This window comes from Xenopus tropicalis, chromosome 1 (genome assembly GCF_000004195.4).
Source record: "Xenopus tropicalis strain Nigerian chromosome 1, UCB_Xtro_10.0, whole genome shotgun sequence".
NCBI classification, from domain to species: domain Eukaryota; kingdom Metazoa; phylum Chordata; class Amphibia; order Anura; family Pipidae; genus Xenopus; species Xenopus tropicalis.
In genome coordinates, this window is record NC_030677.2 from 156492863 (window position 1) to 156516156 (window position 23294).

At 37.9% G+C, this 23294-nt stretch overlaps 1 protein-coding gene across 4 annotated transcripts in view; it reads right to left on the minus strand.

The window, feature by feature from the left end:
- The window catches only part of ep400 (E1A binding protein p400), a 59107-nt gene that overhangs the window by 23830 nt on the left and 11983 nt on the right, over window positions 1-23294 (minus strand). For 2 of the 4 annotated variants that reach the window (XM_012969290.3, XM_012969287.3), the window contains 25 exons: window positions 18701-18788; window positions 17672-17779; window positions 16596-17008; window positions 15923-16210; window positions 14207-14392; window positions 13785-13925; window positions 13508-13586; window positions 13071-13120; window positions 12910-12964; window positions 12173-12262; window positions 11797-11907; window positions 11505-11710; window positions 10509-10686; window positions 9972-10108; window positions 9678-9847; window positions 8870-9044; window positions 6985-7121; window positions 6461-6647; window positions 5342-5508; window positions 4898-5058; window positions 4305-4469; window positions 4006-4170; window positions 2878-2963; window positions 1341-1630; window positions 300-502 (listed from right to left, as the gene is read on the minus strand). In XM_012969290.3, the coding sequence (XP_012824744.2) occupies window positions 300-502; window positions 1341-1630; window positions 2878-2963; window positions 4006-4170; window positions 4305-4469; window positions 4898-5058; window positions 5342-5508; window positions 6461-6647; window positions 6985-7121; window positions 8870-9044; window positions 9678-9847; window positions 9972-10108; window positions 10509-10686; window positions 11505-11710; window positions 11797-11907; window positions 12173-12262; window positions 12910-12964; window positions 13071-13120; window positions 13508-13586; window positions 13785-13925; window positions 14207-14392; window positions 15923-16210; window positions 16596-17008; window positions 17672-17779; window positions 18701-18788 (4036 nt within the window). The remainder of the gene's footprint in view (window positions 1-299; window positions 503-1340; window positions 1631-2877; window positions 2964-4005; window positions 4171-4304; window positions 4470-4897; window positions 5059-5341; window positions 5509-6460; window positions 6648-6984; window positions 7122-8869; window positions 9045-9677; window positions 9848-9971; window positions 10109-10508; window positions 10687-11504; window positions 11711-11796; window positions 11908-12172; window positions 12263-12909; window positions 12965-13070; window positions 13121-13507; window positions 13587-13784; window positions 13926-14206; window positions 14393-15922; window positions 16211-16595; window positions 17009-17671; window positions 17780-18700; window positions 18789-23294) is intronic. The other 2 variants (XM_031892470.1, XM_031892472.1) reach the window with 2 other exon arrangements.

Here is a 23294-nt window from a genome sequence, read left to right on the forward strand (position 1 = left end):
TAAAGGTGCCCCTTAGTGATCCAGTGGTTTTGTATAGCCATTAATGATCCAATTGGAGGCATTGTTGGGTATCATAGAAGCTATGACATTTGCAAACAGAGATGTCCCAATATAACAGCATATAACTTGTTTTTTTCTTGAGTGTGCACAGTATACACTCTAAACCGCTAATATATTTTCATATATTAAAATGTTCACTCCAAGGCGACATAAGTCAGATTTTGTTTTCAGTAGAAGTCCCAGGAAGAATAAGTTTCCAGTGTTAGAGAGTCAAATAATATACGTTCGTTGAAACTTACCAGAGTCCCACTGAATGAGCCTTAAATCGGGAAACTGCATGCAATGAGGGGAAGTTTGCCTCAGAAGATGATGTAAATGTGGAGCTACTTGCTCCTTCAAACCATCCCGCAGAAGATTCATACTGTGAGTATAACGAGGGGGTGGATGTGGCATGGTCAGAACTGGTGGAGCAGCAATCACAGATGGGACCACACAAAGTGTCCTACACAATGCACATAAATAATTCCAGTCAACCAAAAAGAAAATACATACTATTTATAAATTCCCTGACACATAGGCTTAAGCCAGACTATTAGGGTAATAGCACCAGGGTCATTTTGCTACCTTGGTGGTTTTGTAGTGAAAACTTGGTACCCACTGTTTTGAAGAGAAGATTACTGCACCCAGTGCTTTCAGTTAAGGCTAAGGAGGAGTTTATTAGGAGCATTTTACCCCTTGTTCCACACAGCTATAAAAAACTGTGTTGACAATACACTACCAACTGCCCTCTGGGCCTTCAGCCTTTCCCTTCAAATGTTTTCAAGTATCGGCTTATATAAAAGCATCCAAATATAGGATCCTCTGGATACTGCCATGTCCTGCATCATTCATGCAGACAAGAGACCATTGCTCTCAGACTCAGTTTGCAGCAAGGTTTATACTGATTGCTTTATAGTAGTGGCTCTTTCAGGATACCCAGTATGTTAACTCTTATTAATTCATTATTATACAGAAAATATTAGTTAAAAGCTGTTCTACATTTCCACACAACACCCCATGCATTCCTAAAAGAATACAGCACTGTTGAACTAACTCAGTGATATATTCTTGAGATATGTGCAAGTCCTATGCTTTTGGGCATTCATTGCAGTCCAGAGTAAAAAGTCAAAAAAACATGGCCGTTTAAGCCTGTTCTTTGCATTTTGTACCCAATAACCCAACATAATATTTTTTTCATTACTAGTATCAACCTGTTGGTTATAATAAAGCCCCTTCATATTTAATATGCTTAAAGAATGCTAGCAAAGTCACATATTGTTTTACTATTTAAAAAGAAACACCTTTTATTGAGAAATTCTTGGGTTGCCTTATCTTGACAAGGAGACAGGATAAGATGGCGCAAAGGATCACTGGTATCATCAAGTAAATTGGAAGACCGTAAACAGTTTGCCGAACCTGCCCAGCCCCACTGTGATCCAGATATGGAAGGTTCAGCTCCTGCAGCATTTAAAGAGCAGATAGACAACAAATCTGCTCCATACACTGGGGCTCGCCCACAGTTTCGCTCATTAGAGGAGAAGAGGCGGTCTAGACACTCTCGCATCAAACGCTGCTTTTCTTCTGCAAACTCCTGAGCAAGAAATAAATACTAATTAACAGATTTACACCAGTTAACATACACTGTGGGCATAGCTGCTTAAACTAAGTAATAACAAGCATTCACATTACAATACATTATGTGCTCAACAGTGTTAAATGTTTGGGGTTATGCAAAGTTTTACTGGTCATTAGTATTGCAAGGTATTGAATGTAGAACTACTGTGAACTAAACTGTGACCACATCTAGTAGCAGAGTGATCAATGATACCATCTCAGATGGTACTTAGAGGGATCAGTGACCACCTCAGATTCATACAAATAAAACTGGTTGGTTCTACAATCATCTGCACCATGTATCAAATGTCACATCATTGCTGTGCAAAGAACATATATGTTCATATGAACCACAGCACAGCCAGACCCAAAAACTTTTGATTATTCAGCTGATGAAAAGTTAAGGCCTCTAACTGTTCTATCAGCAGAATAAGGCTCCTATGCAATTTTTAGTAAATTCTACCTGCTTATTGGCTGCTATAGGTTACTGCTCATGGGCAAACTTGTCTCTCATTGCATAAATGTACACAGTTCAGTTCAGTACTTTGTTGTGATCCAATCCTTAGGAATTGACCATCCTAAAGGTGCCCATACACTATAAGATCCGCTCGCTTGGCGATGTCGCCAAGCGAGCGGATTTTCACCCGATATCCCCACCTACGGGTGGGCGATATCGGGTAGAAAGTGGCCCCAGGGCCAAACGATCGGATTACATTTGTGGTTATGGGGCAGTCGGTTCGGGGACCGCATCAACGAGCCAATGCGGTCCCCGATCCGACCAGATTTTCTAACCTGGACGATCGATATCTGGCCAATTTCAGGCCAGATATCGGTCGGCCAGGCAGCTCTGTTCTGCCCATACACGGTCCGATTAGCTGCCGAATCAGTCCAAGGGACCGATATCGGCAGCTATAGTCGGCCCGTGTATGGGGACCTTAAAGTAAATGTCCTTTCATTCATCTCTTTCAATTGTTTGTTTAGTGTGATTGCCAAATAAACAAACCTTTGGGTTAATTAGGCTAATTAGGTGGCTAGATCATCATTTGGTCACCTGTGTAGACTTTTAGAAAGAGGAGAGCATCCACAGTTAGAAGCCGTTTTCTATTTTTAAGCCATAGTCTGGTGCAATCAACTCTGTAGGTAATATTAGTCTGTGTATGGCCAGCTTCAGCAGCAAAAACAGTGTTGTGTTGCTTTCACTTAAGAAACGTGAACAGTCTTTACCTGAGCTGGAGTAAAGGATGATGATGATTTTAGTGCAGCGCCTGGATCCCCACATCCATGGGGCATTAAGGTTCGTCCCGGTATTCCTGCATAAAGTATTGCAAACATGTCAGTATCATAAAATGGCGTCTTTTATGTTTAATGGACAGGTGAGACAGATAAGAGCTATTCGGTCTACTAAAAAAAAAACAGTTATTCTTCTATTTTACTGTACCTATGGAACCTATACCTCACACTTCAGTTACTATGTAACTTAAGCTAAAAGGAAAGTTACTGTGATATTTTGGGTTTTTTTCATCCTCAATATAGATATATACGCATTTGACTTTAAAAGTGTGTTTAAAAATGTGTTTTGTTGTCATCTTGGTTTCATCGCAATAATTCAGTTACCATCTTTTGCTAATAAGGCTTCTGTTACTTGCTCTGGGGGCATGTAATACAAGATTCTTATATTTCTAGTTAATAAACCCAGACTGGAACATTACACTGTTCTACCCATTATAAACATTTTTCCTGGTAGGAATGTTCATTTAACTATTGGCATTAAATAAAGCTTATCATAGATTAAGATCTGTTTATTTGGTGAGGTCAACAAACAAGTGGATCTTTCTCCAATATGCCCATCTTAATCTGGGTGACATCAGAATGCTTCAATCGTTTGGTTCTCGGGTCAACAAACAAATCATAATGTAAGAAAATGCAGGCTGTAGGGAGAGGACCACATCAACAGGACAATGCAGTTCTTGTCTGGACAGTAAAATCACACCTGCTGATTCATATCTGGTCGATTTTTGGCCACATATGAATCAGGAATACTGGAATACTGGCAGATACATACAGGAATATCACCCTGGAGAGAACTTTATTCCTATATATTAAAAATTGCAGAAAATCATTGTGAGCCACAAAGGACTTTAGATGGGTACATTTTCTTCTTCAAGCTTGCAAGAAAGCCACCCCTTTAGGTTTATTTATATGTCAGTGCTGATTGCTAATAAAAATATAAAAAAATTCTGAGTGCCTTGGAATGCACTAAGACACCACTAAGTATAATGTACAAGTCTGCATTTCTCTTAAAATAGAAAGTCTTGCCCTTCTGCCCTCTACTAAATTTCCCTGGAATACTACCTGATTGGGCTGAAGTGACACAGGACATGCCTGCAGGAAGCTGGTTTCCCAGGGCATTTATCGCATTTTGTATGGCACCACTCTGAGGCACAGTCTGCATTATCATTTGGCCTGGAGGCCGCAGGTATGGCTGTCCCGGGGCTGACACAATCTGAAGTACACTGCCTGTGTTGATGGCATGAAGATAGATGTAGAAGATGTTACTATATTGCAAGTACTATGATAGCGTAATACTCTACAACACTTATATATATATCAGTTTAAACCCATAAGGCATTTACTGTACTAAACTGTGTTACCTTGTAGCTGAAGAGGCTGGCCTGCAGTAAGCTGACGGAGTTGGCTTTGGGACAGGGTAAATGTGTTGCCTTGAAACTGAAGGGTCACTGGGGTCTTCGGTTGTGCAATTCTGCCTTGGGTTCCACCACTTGCTGCTAGCTGAGCAATTTTTACCACGTCACCACCTAATGAGAACAGTCAATAAGCAGATCAGAAAGAGGTTCTGTAATATAATAAAGCGGATACTAGAAGTGGAACCTACATGCAAAGTCAAAATGCAAGCATTAACATGAGGGCAGAGAATTTGAACTTCATTTTATATTTTTAAGGTTGTAATTTAAATGGCTAGCACTTACTTTCCCTGGCTAGTTTTCCAAGATTTATCAAATCCCACCACCTAAAGACTTTTGAGATGCCATAGAAGTAAATGCAAAGTGTAAATGAGTCTGAAAAGTAAGCAACCGTCTCTAACTCAGAAAATGTCCTCTAATGTTGTATGGAGGATTTGGGGATTCATTCAGGCTGGTGGCATGTTTGAGCCATAGGTCAGAAAGTGGATTGGGTGCTTAAGTCATTTATAATGTACACTGCAGGAAAAGTATACATTACTTACCCTGATTGCAGGAGGCAGTGGTAACTGGAGAACGCCCTCGAGCTTGCCCCTGCTGGGTAACTGTGGCTGTAGTTGTAGTCACCATGCGAGATGCTGGAACATTTGAGAATGTGACAGTTCGACCCTCTGGCTTCTGCCCATACTGAACTGGCTGAAATAACCTTGAAATATATCCAGATCTTAATTAACCACATGTTAATTAGAATTTACATATGTTAATACTAAAATATAATACATATTTATGACTTAATAATATATCATAAGATATCAGAGATTGCTTTTATTATTGTAATGGCAGCAGACTGCCTAACGCTAATTGTTGATTGGTTGCAATAGCTGACACACCTTCCAAGTATTAGTGAATGAAACCCATTTTTTTAGATGCAAATGAATCAATTTATTTTGATTATGGTATCCTTGATGTTTCTCCATGATAGGGCATACCTGCTGGGTTTAATTTTCACTGGAGTTGGTCGAGGTGCAGACTCAGGTGAGGCATAAATTTCTTCCATTTGTTTTCTGGTTACTTTTTGTCCAGGGAGAGTCTGAACTTCATAGCGAGTAATTTTATCCTCCAAACCAAACAGATCAAACAAAGACATATCTGTAATCTGTTTTTAAAGAAATATTAGTTATGAGTGTTACATGCAGAATATAACTCCAATGCAAATAATATATTATGGAAAGAGCACACTCTCTTCATCTCTTCATATAACTATAGTACCAATTCTAAATTATGTACTTATACATGCAGTGTATATATATATATACACATATATATATATATATATATATATACACATATATATATATATACACATATACACATATATATATACACATATATATATATATATATATATATATATATATATAACAAGAACAAACGGAGCACACCCTATTGAAATTCAAATGCCCAGGGTGCTAGCAAAAAAATATAAAGCAAGAGAATGAGCTGCATTCTCAGCTCATTCTCTTGCTATATATATATATATATATATATATATATATATAGAAAATAATCATCTGTGGCCAGCACACCCTTCAATGTTTCATCAAAAAATTTTTTATTGCAGATATATTGTTAAAACCAATGTTTCGGTCCTTGTTAGGACCTTTCTCAAGGATAAAAAACAATAGTGCATCACATCACATCTAAATACCTGTATATATATATATATATATATATATATATATATATATATATATATATATATATATATATATATATATATATATATATATATATATATCTGTGTGTGTGTTATTTCAACAATGCTTAAAATTATTTATTTCCTGACACATCTTAGGTCATGGCACCTAGCACCATTCCCAGGAGAGAAGCTGTTTCCTAAGCAATGCAGATCCACAGGTGCTTCTGCTTTTACTGTCTATTAGATGTATACAGAAGCCCTTCACTTTGGATGGTGGTAACTTTGTGGCTGTACCACTCAAGAGGCTACATGTCTAAATTTCACCATTAACTAAAATGTTAATGTCCAGATATTTCAGTCAGCAAATGGTTGGCTGTATGGTTACAATACAAAACTGCTTTGCCATCACCTTCCATGGATCTTTTTCCAGAACTTGCAGTATAAGAGAGGCCGTCCTGTACTGGAGTGTTTCACATACAAATGAAGAATGCTCAGGACGAGGATCAACTAGATCCGGGTGGTTGCAAATTCTTTGTAGCTGCATTAGGACATGAAGAACACTCACAAAATGCCCTCCCTTCAAAGCATCCTGTGTTCTGTTGAAGAATAGTAAAATAGGATTGTCATGTCTGCAATGTGATACAATAACATCATAGAAGAAGCTATCAGTTGATACACGAATATCGAAGCACACTATACATCATGACTTACAAGTGATAGGCTATGATGAGACGCTGCATTACATGCAACATTCTCAATTCCTTGTAATAAAGATAACCTTCTATCAAATTATACTTGGAAAATCATCCTAATTTGTACCTACTTTAATTACTTTTGTCTTTTTCACATATTTCTGAACAATTGTTTTACAATGTTATTGTCTATTAGAAAATGTGCCAATCTTGCAAACAATTTAGTAAACTAATTACCTACCCTGGCTGTAAAATGACATCCTCATACAGAGCCTTCTGACGATTAGAAAGGCGGCATTTTAAGACATGCTCATATTTTTTGGTCAGCTGTTTCTCCACATCTTTCTTTGACCTTCTTAGGATAAATGGTCGAACTGTCTGAGAAGTATAGATCAAAGTATCATAAAAAATGCAGATTGAAGTTTTAACCTCTTGATGACATACCACAGGAGAAACTTAATATGATGGAACTTAAAATAAGCTAAATGAATATAAGGATAAAAGAGAGGTGATATAAAATAATACTCCATGTATTCAGATGATTAACAACTAATTTAACGCAACATAAATTGAAATTAATAGGAGAATTCTGCAAAATTATAAAGTTTGATCACCTGCTTGCCTTACATTATATATGCTTAGCATCCATATGAATATCACTACCCTAGAACAGTGCTGTCCAACTTCTGCGGTGCCGAGGGCCGGAATTTCTCTCGCATACATGGTGGAGGGCCGCAAATGGAAGCCAGTTTTGACCACTCCCCTTTAAACCACACCCACTTCAAACCACACCCATTTTATCACTATGGTGGTAGTGCAGCAAAAACCCAAATGCTTCGTCCTCACTCACACCATCATTCATATGTGAAAGAATTATATTATGTCATATTAAGACGTACCCTTAAATCCATATGCCTCCTCCTCCCCATTTCATTGCTATTTGCAACTGCTAACAAACTCCCAAAACAAACCCCTGCCAGGTTCACCTCCCACAGGCAGCATAGGGTAGGCAGAGTATGGCACACACAGGCAGCACTCTGCCTGCCTTATGCTGCCTGTGTGTGCCATACTCTGCCTGCCCTATGTTGCCTGTGTGTGCCATACTCTGCCCTATGCTGCCTGTGTGTGACATACTCAGCCCTACCCTGCCTGGGTGTGCCATACTCTGCCCTATGCTGCCTGTGTGTGCCATACTCTGCCTGCCCTACCCTGCCTGTGTGTGCCATACTCTGCCTGCCCTACCCTGCCTGTGTGCCATACTCTGCCTACCCTTTGCTGCCTACACACAGGCAGCATAGACCAGGCAGTACATACAATGTCTGAGGTGTGAACAGAAGAACAATGTGGGTGATTACAGCCTGAGCCTGAGGTGTGAACACTGCAGGGGGTAAACAATGCAGAGATTAGAACAGTACAGGGGATTATTTTTTTAAACAATACAGAGGGATTATAGCCTGAATCTGAGGTGAGAACCATGCATGGGGCCAGTTAAGATCAGTACTGATACCATTTAAACCTTACACAAAGGTAAGTCATCAAAGCAGCCAGACAGGTGGGGGGCCACACAGAGGGGGGTTGCGGGCCGCCAGTTGGACAGCACTGCCCTAGAAGATCATGAAATGACACAAACTGTTAGTTTAGATCAGGTAGGCTTTCCTAATAGCCCTATCTCTGGAACCTCAGTCAGTGTAGTGTAGAGCAAACAGAAAACCCTCAATAAATATTTAGACGGCTTAAAACAGAATCATGATGGACGTGGAGAACCATATTTTAATTCCAAGTAGGGACATGATCCTAATTTAATAAAGGGCACAGAAGGGACACAAAATCTTTTAACCTCACAGACCATCAGCTTGTTGCAGAAAATGTAATATTATAATTACATATCTTCAATGTCATTGAATACAGCTGCTCTTGTATAAACTAGGATAAGCAGGATATGTCAGGAGCTGTCAGACGGATGTTTGACAGTACCAAATACACAGTGCTAGTCTTACAAGCAAGAGTACCATTTGCATATACTGTATGATCCACTAATCAATAAAAATTCACTCTGCTTTAACACTGAAAAAATATGTTAATATATTCCAGCCCAATTTACTAATAGGTAACTATTATAGACTTACCCTGTGCAAAGTTATGAAAAGCTTGTGGCAATTTTCTTGGTTTTCTTCAGTACTAATTTTGAGTGGGAATTCCAAGTATGGTTGCGATAGGCCAGGAATTAGGAAATGCACCATGGTCCAATGATCCCTCCATGTGTTCATAAGGGGGGTGTCCCTTAATAGCAGCCGATTATGGCTGTGAAGATAATATGCAGTATATATTCAACAAAATCAATAGCACGATTGGAGTAATTATATCAGGGTGTCCCCATTTAAAGTATATACAGTATATAAGAGAGAAATTCACATGAAAGAGTTTTTATATTACTTTTATTACAAATTAGACAACGCTAAGCTACACAAAAAGATCTGCTGTAATTTCTAAATAATGCAATACAAATGCATATTTGGTCAGCAAATTGGCTGACTTAAACCACACTGCTTTATCATCTGGGCACATATGGCACCTTAGGGAGCAGGGATAAGGGTCAATTTGACAGACCATGCTACTGAATCTCAGTCAGTCCGTCTGACTGAAAGTATCATCTGGTGTTTCCTCATTCCTTCTTTCCATAAGATATTCTTGTTTTAACCAACAGCCAAATTGTACAGTGCTCAGCCATTCAGTCTGTGGGCCCATCAGTCAGTGGCCACCTTGACACTAATGTGATGTGAGTTTCATAAACTAGGACCTTGATTTCACACAATAACAACAATGTATCTTCCCTGCAGGCTTTATGTAGGAATGTATTAAGTTAGCTATGAATTTAATGCTCAATACGATTATTAATAATACAGATAAAGAATGGTTAAAACAACCATTTCAAACCTTGGTAAATTGAAGACAGCATCCCAGTGTTTTTCTGTCATGTTTTTGATCTGATGTACTTCATCCAGAACCAAATACTTCCACCTCTTCTTCATGAAGGCCTGATGGCTCTTGAATAAGTGTTTATATGAGGTGATGCACACATTGAAGCTGTTTGGCTCATCCCATTTCTACAACATGGATCAAAAAGCAATGCATTTATTGGAGATCTGAGCATATCTTCCAATTTTCTGCTGCACATTGTTGAGTTTTACACAGTAACTACTAAATATGTATGTTTTTATCCTGTCATACCTGTCTCTTTTTTCTGAGCTCTCTTTGCTTGCCGAAGTATAAAAGAACTTTCAATCCTGGACACCATCGCTTAAACTCCAACTCCCACTTCAAAATCTTACAGCTTCGTACCACAATGAGGTGAGGGCCCCAATTACCTGAAACATATGATTAACTTATACAGAAACATCCAAACTACCTTAAGTCTTGAGGTTTCATTTTAAAATAGGCTCAAACAAATGGTATTCAGTGCTAGGGTCAGTGTTCCCCGCAAGTAAAAATTAGATTGATTCTGAGTGTAAGTGTTTCTGCTGTAGGTACTGTTCTGCTACTTATCTTTCGATTACTTATTTTTTTGTCTGGGGTATCATGCAAACACAGATTTTCTACAAAAATCAAAGAAGGAACCAACTCAACAGCAGTACTGAGCTAGATTAATGTAATAATAAGCAAATGCTATTTCAGTTCTGCATGATTTGTAGTGTGAAAGTCTGTAATGTTGAAAATATGTATATCATGTATCGAGTTTCACAATGCAATAAGGTTTCTGCTCCCCACCTTCACTACTGGCCAGATGTGCCATTAGAGCTATCACTTGGACGTTTTTTCCAAGTCCTGTCTCATCAGCCAAAATCCCATTAAGGTTCTTTTTGTACTGCTTTTCCAGCCAGTCCAATCCAACCTGCTGGTAATCCCGGAGACTGCCATGAAGAAGGCAAGGAAGTTTCTTCTTTTCCTACATACAAACAAAAACATCTAAGTAATGCATATCTTACTCCATACTTTTTAATATGGGATGAAAGAAAAAACTTCACAGGATAGGATCTGGTCCAGATGGGACCTGTACATAAGTAAAGTGAACCAACTAGGGCAAAACACCCATGTTAAATGAAGCTACCACTACCACATCATATTGATCTCCTCTCAGGGACTAAATGTACCTCAGTTTTAAGCCTTCTCTTATTCATTTCTTAGTTTTCTTTGTTACTTGTTGTTATAAGGTTACTATGATATATTGTGTCTGTCAGACCACTGAGTCATATGCACACTGGCCCAATATTTGTATATTTCTGCATTGAAATTTATAGAGATGGTCAAATGTTTGATATGTCTTATGCAATGACATTGTTTATTACCACCTGACAACAATTTGGATGTCTGTACACCTTAAAAATGATAATAAAAAGAAGCGATAGAAAAGAAGTTATAAAAAGAAGTTATAAAAAAAAAATACAAGAAAGAAAAAACTTCGCTATACAAGCAATTTTTGCTTTGTGCCACTAGAAACTTTTGCAAAAAAAGAGCAGGACCATTGAATATCATAATCTGCTGCCTCTCAACTGCTTTAGTGTCACACAAGACAAGAAAAATTGCTTCTGAATAGGGTTGCAGACTCACAACCAAACACATGAAGCCAATATGCTGATTTGCAAATAGAAAAAGGTCAAAACACATTTTTTTACTTTTTTTTAGACAAACCAATGAGAACATTGCACGCAAAGCAGACCACCAGAAACCACTACAAATGTGTAGGGGATGAGGGCATTGTCTTACAGTAGAAGTGATTCGGGCATTGCCATTAGGAAGAAGCAGTTCTGCTGCTCTAGCCACGTCGCCAATGTCTCTTGTGTGTTTCCTGGAGCCTAAGTGCCCAGAACTTGCTACATCTGCCATTCGGTATTGATCAGCGCAGAGCAGAAAGTCAATGAGAACTGTGGGTTTCTGATAGTCAGCTGACTCAACTGTGGCCTCATCAGATTCTGTAAGATAGGTAAAACACTTGTCTGGTTTTGAAGACAAACCTTAGTTCAAATAGATTTTAAATCATTACCCCAGTAAGTAGTACCATTTTTTGCATTATTGCTTTCCTCGCTTTGTGGCAAAGTCTGAGGCCAGTGAAAATTCTGATCATATGCCCCTTCATACTGCTTCACTAAATCATCGAGGGGAAGATCCGCTGCAAGAAGAAAACATGTTACAAACTTGAAATGCAGGGCCAAAATGTTTAGATGGCAAGCAGTTTCTAAGTTGGTCTGTTGAATAAATGTATTTTATAAATGAAAGTATAACTTAGAGCAACCTTTAAAGAGGCTGTTGTTGTAATAATAAAAAAAACAATAAAGCATCATAAGGCACAAAAGGAAATAATCTAATAAACATAAACCATGCAAAAGGCTGACAGATCTTCATTTATAAGCATCATCACAACAGCAAGTTATTACCTTCCCGAGCTAATTCACACAGTTCAGCATGATGATCAATATTCCCTTCTTTACTCTCTTGCTCTGCAATTGTTTCCTCTTCATCTTCAACTAGGAACATGTTTTAGCAACAAGGTTAGCAGAGGCTCCAAACAAACAGCCTTTTGTGCACATAAACCTATACTCCCTTAAAGGAGAAATAACCCACCTCCCCCCAGAAAAAAGCCACATCTACAGTTGAAGGTAATCCCGGAGTATCTTTAACTGCACATGTGCCACATTTTTCATTGTTAATTCAGTAAATCAGCACTATGACAAGTGCTCAAACACAGCGCAGATGGTGATTTTTGAAATATTGGATTGTTAAGCCAGCTGATGGTCAGCTGGTGGCTCCTCAAGCAATTCAAATGGCCTAGACTGGCATGCAAAATAGGTCTAGAAATTTCAATTACACAGAGGCCCAAACAGCCCCCACACGCCCAATAAATAGTGACTGCCTATGGCATCTTATGGCATTTGCTAAAATCTACAGATTGCCAGTCTAGGCCAGATCTTTAATTTCCATGATAAAATGAGTTTTAAATTGCAATGGACTTAAAACGGAAAGTAGGTTTATTTGGTAGTTGTACTACAAGACAAATTGGCCTGATTTCTCAGAAGCTGTAATTAAACAGGTGCATGTTGGGTTCTTTATCAAAACCACACATACATTGTAGAGTTTCCCCATCTGACTGCAATAATAGTGAAAATCAACAAACCTGCCCCATCACTCCATGATGAACTTGCTTTTCTCTTTCTCGAGGTAGGTGAAGCCTTAAAGAGATTTTCAAATTCAGATATTTTGTTACTATTGTTATTGAGCAAACCAGATGAAATCATAAACAGGACTTGCAAGTTTGCCCCCAATATATTTCTTTACCTTATTGGTGTCCCGTTTCACACATGCCTCTTCAATTGCCTTTAGTGGACCTGGTGATACAAGAAAATTACTAGTTACACTATTATTACTACTGGGTTGCACTTTTCATTAACTTGTGGATGAAGGTACATTATTTAAGGAAACTTGGATATTTATTGGAAAATAAAAACAATGTCAAACCTGAAAACAAAGTGCATAGGCTAGTTAAGCTCCAGCTGGAATGTATTACTGCACTGGCATCTCCTTTCTGTCACTTCATATATGTTGCTATGATTTTCCTTATACCCAAGCAACAATGTGTTTCATTCGATCTGATTCTAACCCAGTGCAAGTTCCTATAAAATCTGACAAATCTAAATTTGTATTTTTGTGCCAAAGGGGAATACAATTTTTTTATTTCCCGTGAACAGGTTTATCAGTTTAGAGGTTTTCTTTACCTTTCATGGATTCAGTGTTTAAATTTAGTGCTTTCCTCCTTTTTTCTTGAAACTCCATTTGTAATTTTATTTCCACAACCTATAATAAATAATTAACAATCTCATTCAACTGAACCATTTGTTTTTTTTTTTAAAGTAAGAATTCAGGAGCCAGAAAAATGTTGGATTATGAATCAGAATATATTTTATTTGCAATAATGTATATTATATATAAACTAAACCTATACAGTGCATTATAAAGGGAATAACTAACAAGTATAAATATAAAAACAAATACCTGTTCAATATTTGACCAAAAATACTCAATTTCCCTGGCGATTGAAGCAGCAATACGTTTTAGTTTGTTCTCTTCCTCTTTCTTCGCCCTTTCAAAATGCATCTTCTTTTCGTCATGATAACGAGCTGCTTTTCTGACCAGCTACAAAAAGAAAAAGAATGTAGTTTTAGTAAAATAATTATAGTGTTATTTTATATACAGCCAAATGTAGACAAACTGCAATCTGTCCAAGTGCAAACACAGTTTTCTTCTATAATATTTAGCTATTTTACTTTACAGAGCTCTAAAGGCTACAGGTAGAAATCAAAACTGCAATTTTATTTTTAATTCAGTTCATTTACAGTTTAAATACAGTTTCTTAAACATTCCACACAGATCTTTTGACATATGAAAGTCTATTATTTGTTTATCTAATTAGTTACCTTCTTAGCACTGGCCTGTTTCCACATCCTCTCTTGGGCAAAGTCTGCAGCCATCCACTGCATTTCTTCCAGCAGGTAATCCCAGTGTGATTTTGCTCTAGAAGGCTCCTGAATCTTAGGTAACCTCCTTAAGGACCACAAACCTTCCTTCCGCAGCTCTGCAATGCGCTGATGGACATGGTTTTCCTGTAAAGTAAATGTTAAAACCCGAAATCTCAGTATTTACACGACTCATTATGTTTAGATTTAAACTTGTCACCTCTAGAAAGTAAAAAGGAGCCCTTAGATGTGCAAGATGTGCCAATAAAAAGCAAACTGCCAAACCTTTTGTGACTCACACCCAAGTTTGTTTCATAGTGGAGACTGCATCATTTCTGGCATTCCAATAAACACTGTCAACAATGGCATTACTGTCTATTTTGCTTATTGCAAGGGTCCCTATACGCTTGTAGGTGCAAAAATGTTCCATCACCCTTATTTACTGAAAACTAGCTGGTGTTTGTTTTACTGCTTTTCTATTTTGTTTTTTTTCCATGAGCACGAGATTTTTCATAAATGTGCCACATAAGTTGCTCCGTTGCTAGTTAACTTTTACCTGTTTTGATGTAGCAGCTATTCATGTACGTAAACTTCATTCCTGCTTGTTTTCAATGGGAATCCATGGTCCTGTTGTGAATTCTAAGTACTAGCAACAGTAGATTTCTTTAGAGAGTTCTAAGTTTGTTACTGCACTTTCTTGTCTGTCCCACCAGCTATTTATATTATTGCAATATATTTATATATTGATATAGATTGTAAGCTCTACGGGGCAGGGACCTCCATCCTCTTGTGTCTTTGACTTTTAACTTATTGCAACTGTATCTTGTATTTATTTGTATTTATTGTTATACTTTGTATTTATCTATTATTATCTTAATAACCCCGTTTGTATTAATGTAGTCTACTGTACAGCGCTGAGTACATAAGTAGCGCTTTATAAATAAAGATATACATACATACATTGCTAGAGGAAAAGCAATTTTTGGAGATTAATCACCCACTGTACATACACTGCTGGAGGGAAAGCATTTTTGGGAGATTAATCACCCACTGTAGAGCAGATTTATCGTGGACGACTAATCTCCCCATATGCCATCACCCTAAGAGAGGCATATTCAATGTATCTTAATTGATTATGAACCACCATCACGAAAAATTACCCCTATTTGTTATAAATTAATGTAAAGTGCTGTGTAAGTAACTGTGGCTATAAATGATGATAATCTGTGTGCTCTAGATTGCTGTTAAGATTATATCTATCATAAAAAACTGATGCTGCAGGCTTGATAATGAAGGATGACTAGGACTACCCAACACCCTGTTGTACTTAACTGTTTAACTGTGTAATATTAGGCCTCTACCATCACATGAATATTACACAATTACATAAACTCTATCTCCCCTAATAAAGTCATATTGGAATTCACTTGATTTACATAAGAAAAAAGGTCTAATGACCCAACAGAGGCACAAAAATAAGAGGGGATGTAGGAGTCATGGCAGAAAAATCTTATTAGTAAATTACAGCAGGATGGGCTCACATTAGATCTATAGTAATAACATGTGTTACTCTTATTTATACAACTTGATTTGCCCCAAAACAATCAGAACATCAGTCAAACAGATAGTTTTGTTTAGGAAACACAATTAAGGCAAATGCAATGATAGCATTCTTACCAGTTTTACCTGCTCAGCCAACTTGTCCTGAGGGTTTTCAGATGTTAATCCAGATGGAATCTGTAACTGACCCTGAATTTTAGTGCCAACAGTTCCAGCAGAGCCCGGTGCTTTGGAGACAGACATAGACTTGTTTGTAGCTGGCAAAGCTCTGTTTGTTGGCAGTGAGAAGGATGCAATCGGACTGGCAGTGGAGATAGCTGCAGGAGCCACAAATGCATTGGTTTGTGTGTTGCCTGTGAGGCGTTGCTGTGGAGAGTCAGTACCTGGTCTCACCAAAGTTACAGTCTAATTAAAAACAATGAAAAATATTTATGCATTTGTATGGTTGTTTCTTTTACAGACAATTCATTAAGTAAAGAGCATACTTTTACTTTCTTATAAAATATTGTGCTTTCAATGACATTTATAAATGCATAAAATACTGTATGTAAATATAGCACTACTAACAGCACAGATAACAGTGTGCATCAGTAATCTACAGCACTTTATTTGCCCAAAAAACTTTACATTACAAGTAAGTGACTATTAGACAGCTAAACAAATAATAATTTATATTCTAAAGAAAATTAATCAGTATTTAGTTCAGATAGAATAATTCATAAAAGTCACATTTTTTTGGTGGAACATGTAAGAAATAAATTAATTTGTATAAAAGCAGAATCTAAATTACCTGCTGCTGAATTGCTGCTTGTTGCTGAGATGTTTGCATTTGAGTGTGGAACCCAGGTTGCAGTGGCTGTGATATCTGCAAAGGCAGTTGACTCTGTGGAGAAGCCGAAATCTGTACATTGGGAGGCTGGGATTTAACTTGCACCTGAATTTGTGGCTGAATTTGAGTTTCATTGATTTGCTGCTGCTGCTGCTGCTGCTGCTGCTGCTGTTGTTGTTGCTGTGCCAGGTGCAGAGCAGTAGGGAGAGAGGAAATAGGGATGTTAGAGGCCTGTACCCGGCCAGGTAGCTGAGGAGGTGGTGTGTGCAGGCTAGCTGCATTCTGCACTGGTGGACCCTTTGAGGGATCATATTGCTGCTGGTTTTGCTTCTGCCCCGTCAGCTGTACAGTCTGAGGAGTTGGTGGCATTCCTCCTGGAAAAAAAACAAAGTAAAATGTTACATTTAAGTTACAGTTTAAATTTAAGTGTATTGTCTTTGTTTTTGCAAAGCATTAAATATGAATATAGGTTACATTCTGTTTCCATGTACAATAATCTATACTGTCTGTTGCCAAGCCTTTAGTACTCTTTAAAGGAAAACTATACTTCAAATAATGTAGGTCTTTATAAAATATACTGTATAAAGTAGTTTATATGTAAAACCCTGCTTCATCTAAATTAACCATTTCCATATCAATACATTTTTTAAGTAGCATGTGCCATGGTATTCCTAAATAGAAAATTGCCATTTTAAGTAATAAAGGCCACCCCCTGGGATCAAATGATTCACAGTGCACACACATGCAAACCAAGCATACGCATACATGTTAGGTCACATCAGCCAATGAATGGGCAAAGTTTTGCTTTTACTCTTACAATTATGCCTTTTACAGTTAGAGCTGCATTATTTCTGGTCAGGTGAGGGAGCACACAGCCTATCACAAACCAGTGGCTCAAGGGAAAAGATGTTAAAGGGCAATATTTACCAATATAAATTTACATTCTGGGAGTATAGTTTTCCTTTAAACTGTCTATGAAACCATACTTCTCCTAAAGTCCTTGGAAATTACAAAAGAAACCATTCTGTCAGCTGTACCTTGTGCAGTAGGCATGAGTTGCTGAAGTGGCACCCCTGATGTCACCCCTGGATGCTGGAACACCATTCCATGCCTAGGCACATCAAGTCGTGGCCTCTTACTGGGATCTGCAAGTATTAGAAAGACTTGTCTTATAAACAGCAACAATTATATGGTCTGGTATACAAAGCTATCAGGCACATGAAGCCACACCCTTTTTGACTCTAAAGGTGGCCATACACACTAAGATCCACTCGCTTGGCGAAGTTGCCGAGCAAGCAGATCTTCTCCCGATATCCCAACCTACAGGTGGGCAATATCGAGCTAAATCAGTTGTTTGACCCAGGGACCAAACAATCAAATTAGGACGACGGATATAGGCATCCGTCGGTTCAGGGACCACGTCAACAAGCTGATTTCAGGCCAGATGTCGTTCGGGCAGGCCCGTCGTTAGTGCCCATACACGGTCCGATAAGCTGCCGAGTTAGTCTAAGGGACCATTATCGGAAGCTAGAATCGGCCCGTGTATGGCCACCTTAAAGTGATACTGACACCAGAAAGTAAATCTTTTTTTACATCTATCATAACATTGTTTTTGCAAGAACTTTATAATTTTGCCATAAAAAATTTTGCCTGAGGCCCTTACATAACCTGTCTGATCCCCCGTGTTCCTCTTTAAGGGGGCGGCCATATTTGTCTGTTAGCATTAGAAGCTATAACTGACAGGCTGAGAAGGGACAGTTAGGTTGGCAAAACAGTCAGGTTTAGGGGCTTCAAGTAACAATTACTTACAAAACCAAACCTGTCAGCGAAAAACTGTCAACACAACCTATAGGCAACTTTTTATGTATATTAATATTTTGAAAAGTAGTTTTTTCGTGTCAGTATCACTTTAAGCAGTATACACTGACAGATTTCAACATACAGTATCAATATCATCACCCAAAGCCAAATGGTAGGGACATATTATTTAACCGTAATGCATTCAGATAAAATATATTCTTTAACGAAAATGCATTCAAGCATACATGCACATTGCAAGAACATACCTGTTTGTGTAAGCACTTGCTGCCTCTTAAAGGCTTCAATATCTATTGTATTTGCTGCTCCTACTGCACCACTCCCTGTAAGTGTTTGCTATTTGTGAAAAGAAAGACACATAAAATGGCAGTTAAAGAGGAATGGAGTATATCTCCAAAAGGGCATTCCTAAAATTGTCAGTGTCATGATAGCCTGAATACATGGTGTTCCATCAGCTGCATCATTGGGATAGGTGGGGGCTGACATGACTGGATCTCACCTATATCTCTTTAATTAAAAATCAGAATAATAGATTTATAGTAAATGTACAGACAACACAAAAAAACTATTCCTGGTACCTTAAAAAAATACTACTATGAAAATGTAACTATTATATAAGACATTGCATTGGTATATTAATGGAGATTAAGGTAAAAAAAAATGTTAACGATTCACATTATGTCAGAAGGATAGGGAAAAGCTGCTTTCTCTCTGCTGTACTCGGTTAGTTACATATTGTAAATGAAAGTTGTTCAAGCATTAGAGAAAGTGAAATTAAGTCAAGCTATAAAGCAAGCAAAGGGAATATGATATCTCTTAAACTTATGGAATACGAGTAAATGTTCAAACGTGCCCTTTGCTGATCATAGCCTGCATTTCAGTGTTAGTATATTGCACAATGGTATCTTCTTAATATACTCACACAATTTTTACACTGGGCACCAGTGAACACTTAGTGCATATCCTCGCATGCTTTATTGTTAGGCATTACTTAACAATGTCAGTGGAATACACCTAAATTAAACACAAAGTGGAATGTAAGGTATGTAGAAGATGGTTTAAATGCATTTGTAACATCTTAGCTCTGGACATAGACAACATGCATGGTGCAGTGACACACAAGTACCCCTGTGCTCATTTCTGTAGGCTTGCTTCATACACAAGTCCTGAGTGCTGCATCCCCAGAGTAATGACTCTGAGCAGAACAGAAGGAGGAACTGAAGGAATTCTGTAATACACTGACATTTCCATCTAGCATTCTTCGAGAACCACATTTCCAGCCTAAGCTAACTGCATAAGAAAAGCCTGGTTTTTACAGAACAACATATCATATATGTTAAAATAGGTTTGGAGGGAAGTTTCCAGCAAATACTACTATGGGAAATGAAAGAATAAAGACAGCAAAACAATCAAAATCAGCAAAGTACCCTGGGGCAGTATGAGCTGAAAATAATATGAGGTAACTAGTACTATTCTGTACAAGACAGTTTGCATTTGCTTTGTTTTTTGTGTGGAGCTTTTGATTTTGGGATATAAATTGTATTCTGGTTGCTAATGTCCTACTCACCCAGCAAAAAAAGTTATAAAAATAAAGCCCCAAGATTAATCTGCTTCCTGGTTGTTGGGAACAGTGGCACTAATACCCAGATAGAATTTTTAATGAGAGGGAGAATATGAAGGGAAACAATTCAAAATCACAAAAAAGAACCAATTGCACTTTTTTTTATAGTATCCTGTAGGTTGCAAACTCTGAAAATAACTTTATATGTAGCCCTGAATTACAGTCACAAGAGTTTATAGTGGGATTTTGCAATGTTGGTAAGAACAGATGCAGTATGAGGCCAGAACCTACAATTACTATGCTGAAAAATGATCCATAGGAAATATAGTTGCAAATAATTCTCATCAATTTTTCATAAAAGTTAGTGGTGACATAACAATAGGGCTTATTTACAAAGCTAAAAACAAACTGACCACAGTGCAGTGCTCTATCTCTGACTTATAAAAATGCGGGTGGCCACTAAGTAGCATGTCCACTGCCACATGTGTGCAATATACTATTAAGGATGCAAATTAAAGCCCACTTACTTAACTTAAAATGTTGTTGTTATGTAGGGAATAAACTGCACTTGTACAAAATTTATCAATGCAGGCCCAAGAGCTGTTTTGCGCTTGCAGCAAATTGCTTAACAGTGTATATAGAATTGAAGTGTGTGCAATTCTTTGCCCTTATCCTTGCATTTGAAAATTAGCCAATATGTTTCATAAGAACAGAACAGCATAACTTAGGGATCAAGTCACAAATCATGGCCACCAAAAGGGTGGGGCTTAGAGAAAGTGGGTGTGATTTTGGTGTACTGGGACATGTGTGGTTGCAACTAGGCATGTTGGGGTGCAGCCTAGGGGGGAATTCTCTGCAAGCGTTTTTCGACTCGCCAAGAATACGCTACATGTGACATTAGCCTAATAAGGCCCCTAGTCTATTAATGTAGAATATAAATACATAAGGGTTTATTTATGAAGTACAAGTGCAGTTGCAATCATGCAAAGTTTTCCTCAGTACAAATTGACACCATTTATTGGTACATGTGGCCTTGAGCAGTGTTTTGGTGTCAAGCTCCCTGCTGATCTCTGTTTGTATGAATCACATGCAGGGCACCAACTGATATAAGGGAACCCTGTACTTACTTATAACTGTAGCTCTAAAGTTCCCACTGCTCACTGCATTAAAACTTGCAGCAAAAATGAAAGTATTTTCTTAATTTTGATGTTGAGCAACGGATATTACACCAACCATATTTTGAAAAATGTTCAGGGAATAGCTGGGGAATAATGGCAAAAAATGCTGCATTGTGGTAATTTGTGGATGAAATTGCACTCTGCAATTTGTACTCCGTGCTTGTAAATGAGTCCTATATTCTTTCACTATGTATAGTAATACAGAACTGGTAGCACTGCATAGGGATAGTTCCTAAAATGACATCAAGCAGCTCTAAAAAGTATTTGCTTTTTTTGATAATAGGATTGCTTTCAGAGTAAGGCTACCCTAAGCAAAATATACTGTAGCTTAAACTGCACTGTCATAGTGTTGCTGTACCTCTGAGCTTATATAACAGCTCTTTTTTCATATATTTTTATAGGAAACCAATGAACCTGCTTTGTGCCACTACTAAAATGCAGTCTGCAAATCCTTTTGCACCTATTCATTGGTAGCACCATTATTTTATTGTTTTTTATTTATTATTTTTATTGTATTATTATTTATTGGCAGCAGCATCCTATGATATGTATCTATGTCAGGTATTTTGAATTTTATTACAATTTGAAAAACTCAGTTTTGCATAGCCCACTGTATTACCTGTGCAATGAATATTTCTATACAATGCATGATATTGTGAATTTGGAGTAGGACATTCACAGCACACCATAGTGACTGCAACTGTACCTCATCAAACATACACATTACTAAATCCATATTAAATGTCATTTCCTTTGCCCTGTTTTTTTAATAGTAGTAATAGAGATGCTTCCATATTCACTGTGTTTATTTATCTAACTGCCAATAGCTAGTTGTTAAGATCAGAAGGGAGAGATTACAGAGAATGGGCAAAGACAGTATAGAGGAGGAAATATCAGGTACAAAAGCAGCAAACAGAAAGCCAACGGATAGCTGATGTGACATAGGCAAAGCATAACAGAAGCCAATGGACCCCTGAGAGCAAGAAATAAAAATAAAAGATTGTTAGTTTTTAAATATAATGTATATATAAATATATTGGTGCACTGCTTAGAACTGCTGCCTTGCCTCTCTGGGGTCCTAGGTTTTATTTCAATAAGGGCACTATCTGCCCCTATTGTGGCACTAACAGCTAGCTACTGCTAAGTTGTAGTAAAAATTACTGGTTTACATCTAGAGGCCTGAGGGCCTAGAAACAGGTGGCAATTTAAGAGTTCTATAATTATTAGTTACTTAGGTAATTCTAATATTTACTACTATCTATTAGTAGATAAATATAAAAATGGAACCCTATGCCCTAAATATGCAGAATTATCTCTTTCAGTCTCCAGATGCATCCCAGAATAAATTTACTAAAGTATGAATAATGCCTTTGCTTTCATCCTTGCATATAAGCAAAACCTACTGACAGAACACCTGCTCTGCTAGATCTACAGAAGCTTTCCTCAATTGCAGCCACCAGCACTGCTTGCTGCAGCCTGTCTGCAGGGTCACTGCTCACTTTTTGGTGTGGCCACAGCACTATGTATGTTTGGCCCTTTGTTTCCCACCCATATTATATTGCCACCCCTATCAGCTCATTCCCATTGTGGACTATTCCCTTTTGTTTCTCCATACATCTTTGGGATATGTAAAGCTGGCAAGTTATAAAATCATGCAACAAACTATATTCCCTAAGGCTGATGCCACACGTGGCGTTTTTCCGCTGCATTTTTTCTCAGCCTAAAAACGCCGCACAAGCCACACAGCCCCTGACTATGGCGTTTTTCAGCCTAGTACTGGTGACGTAGCAAATCCCGTTTCCATGGTGCAAATAGTGTGAAATAGTAAAAAACGCCGCGTATTTCCGCTAGGTCTGGCAGCTGCCTTATGTATACATAGGAATAGCTTGCTTTGCAAATACTGGCGTATTTCGGCCTACGCTTGAAAAATCCGCGCTAAGGCGTTTTCTAGCGTATTTCCACATTGTGTGGTTTGCTTTGCGTCTTTTCAAGTTATTTCTATGGATGATGATATCAGGCGTTTTTCAGCCGCTGAGAGAATTAGAAAATATGCAGCGGAAAAACGCCACGTGTGGCATCAGCCTAAAAGGGGAACTCTGCCCT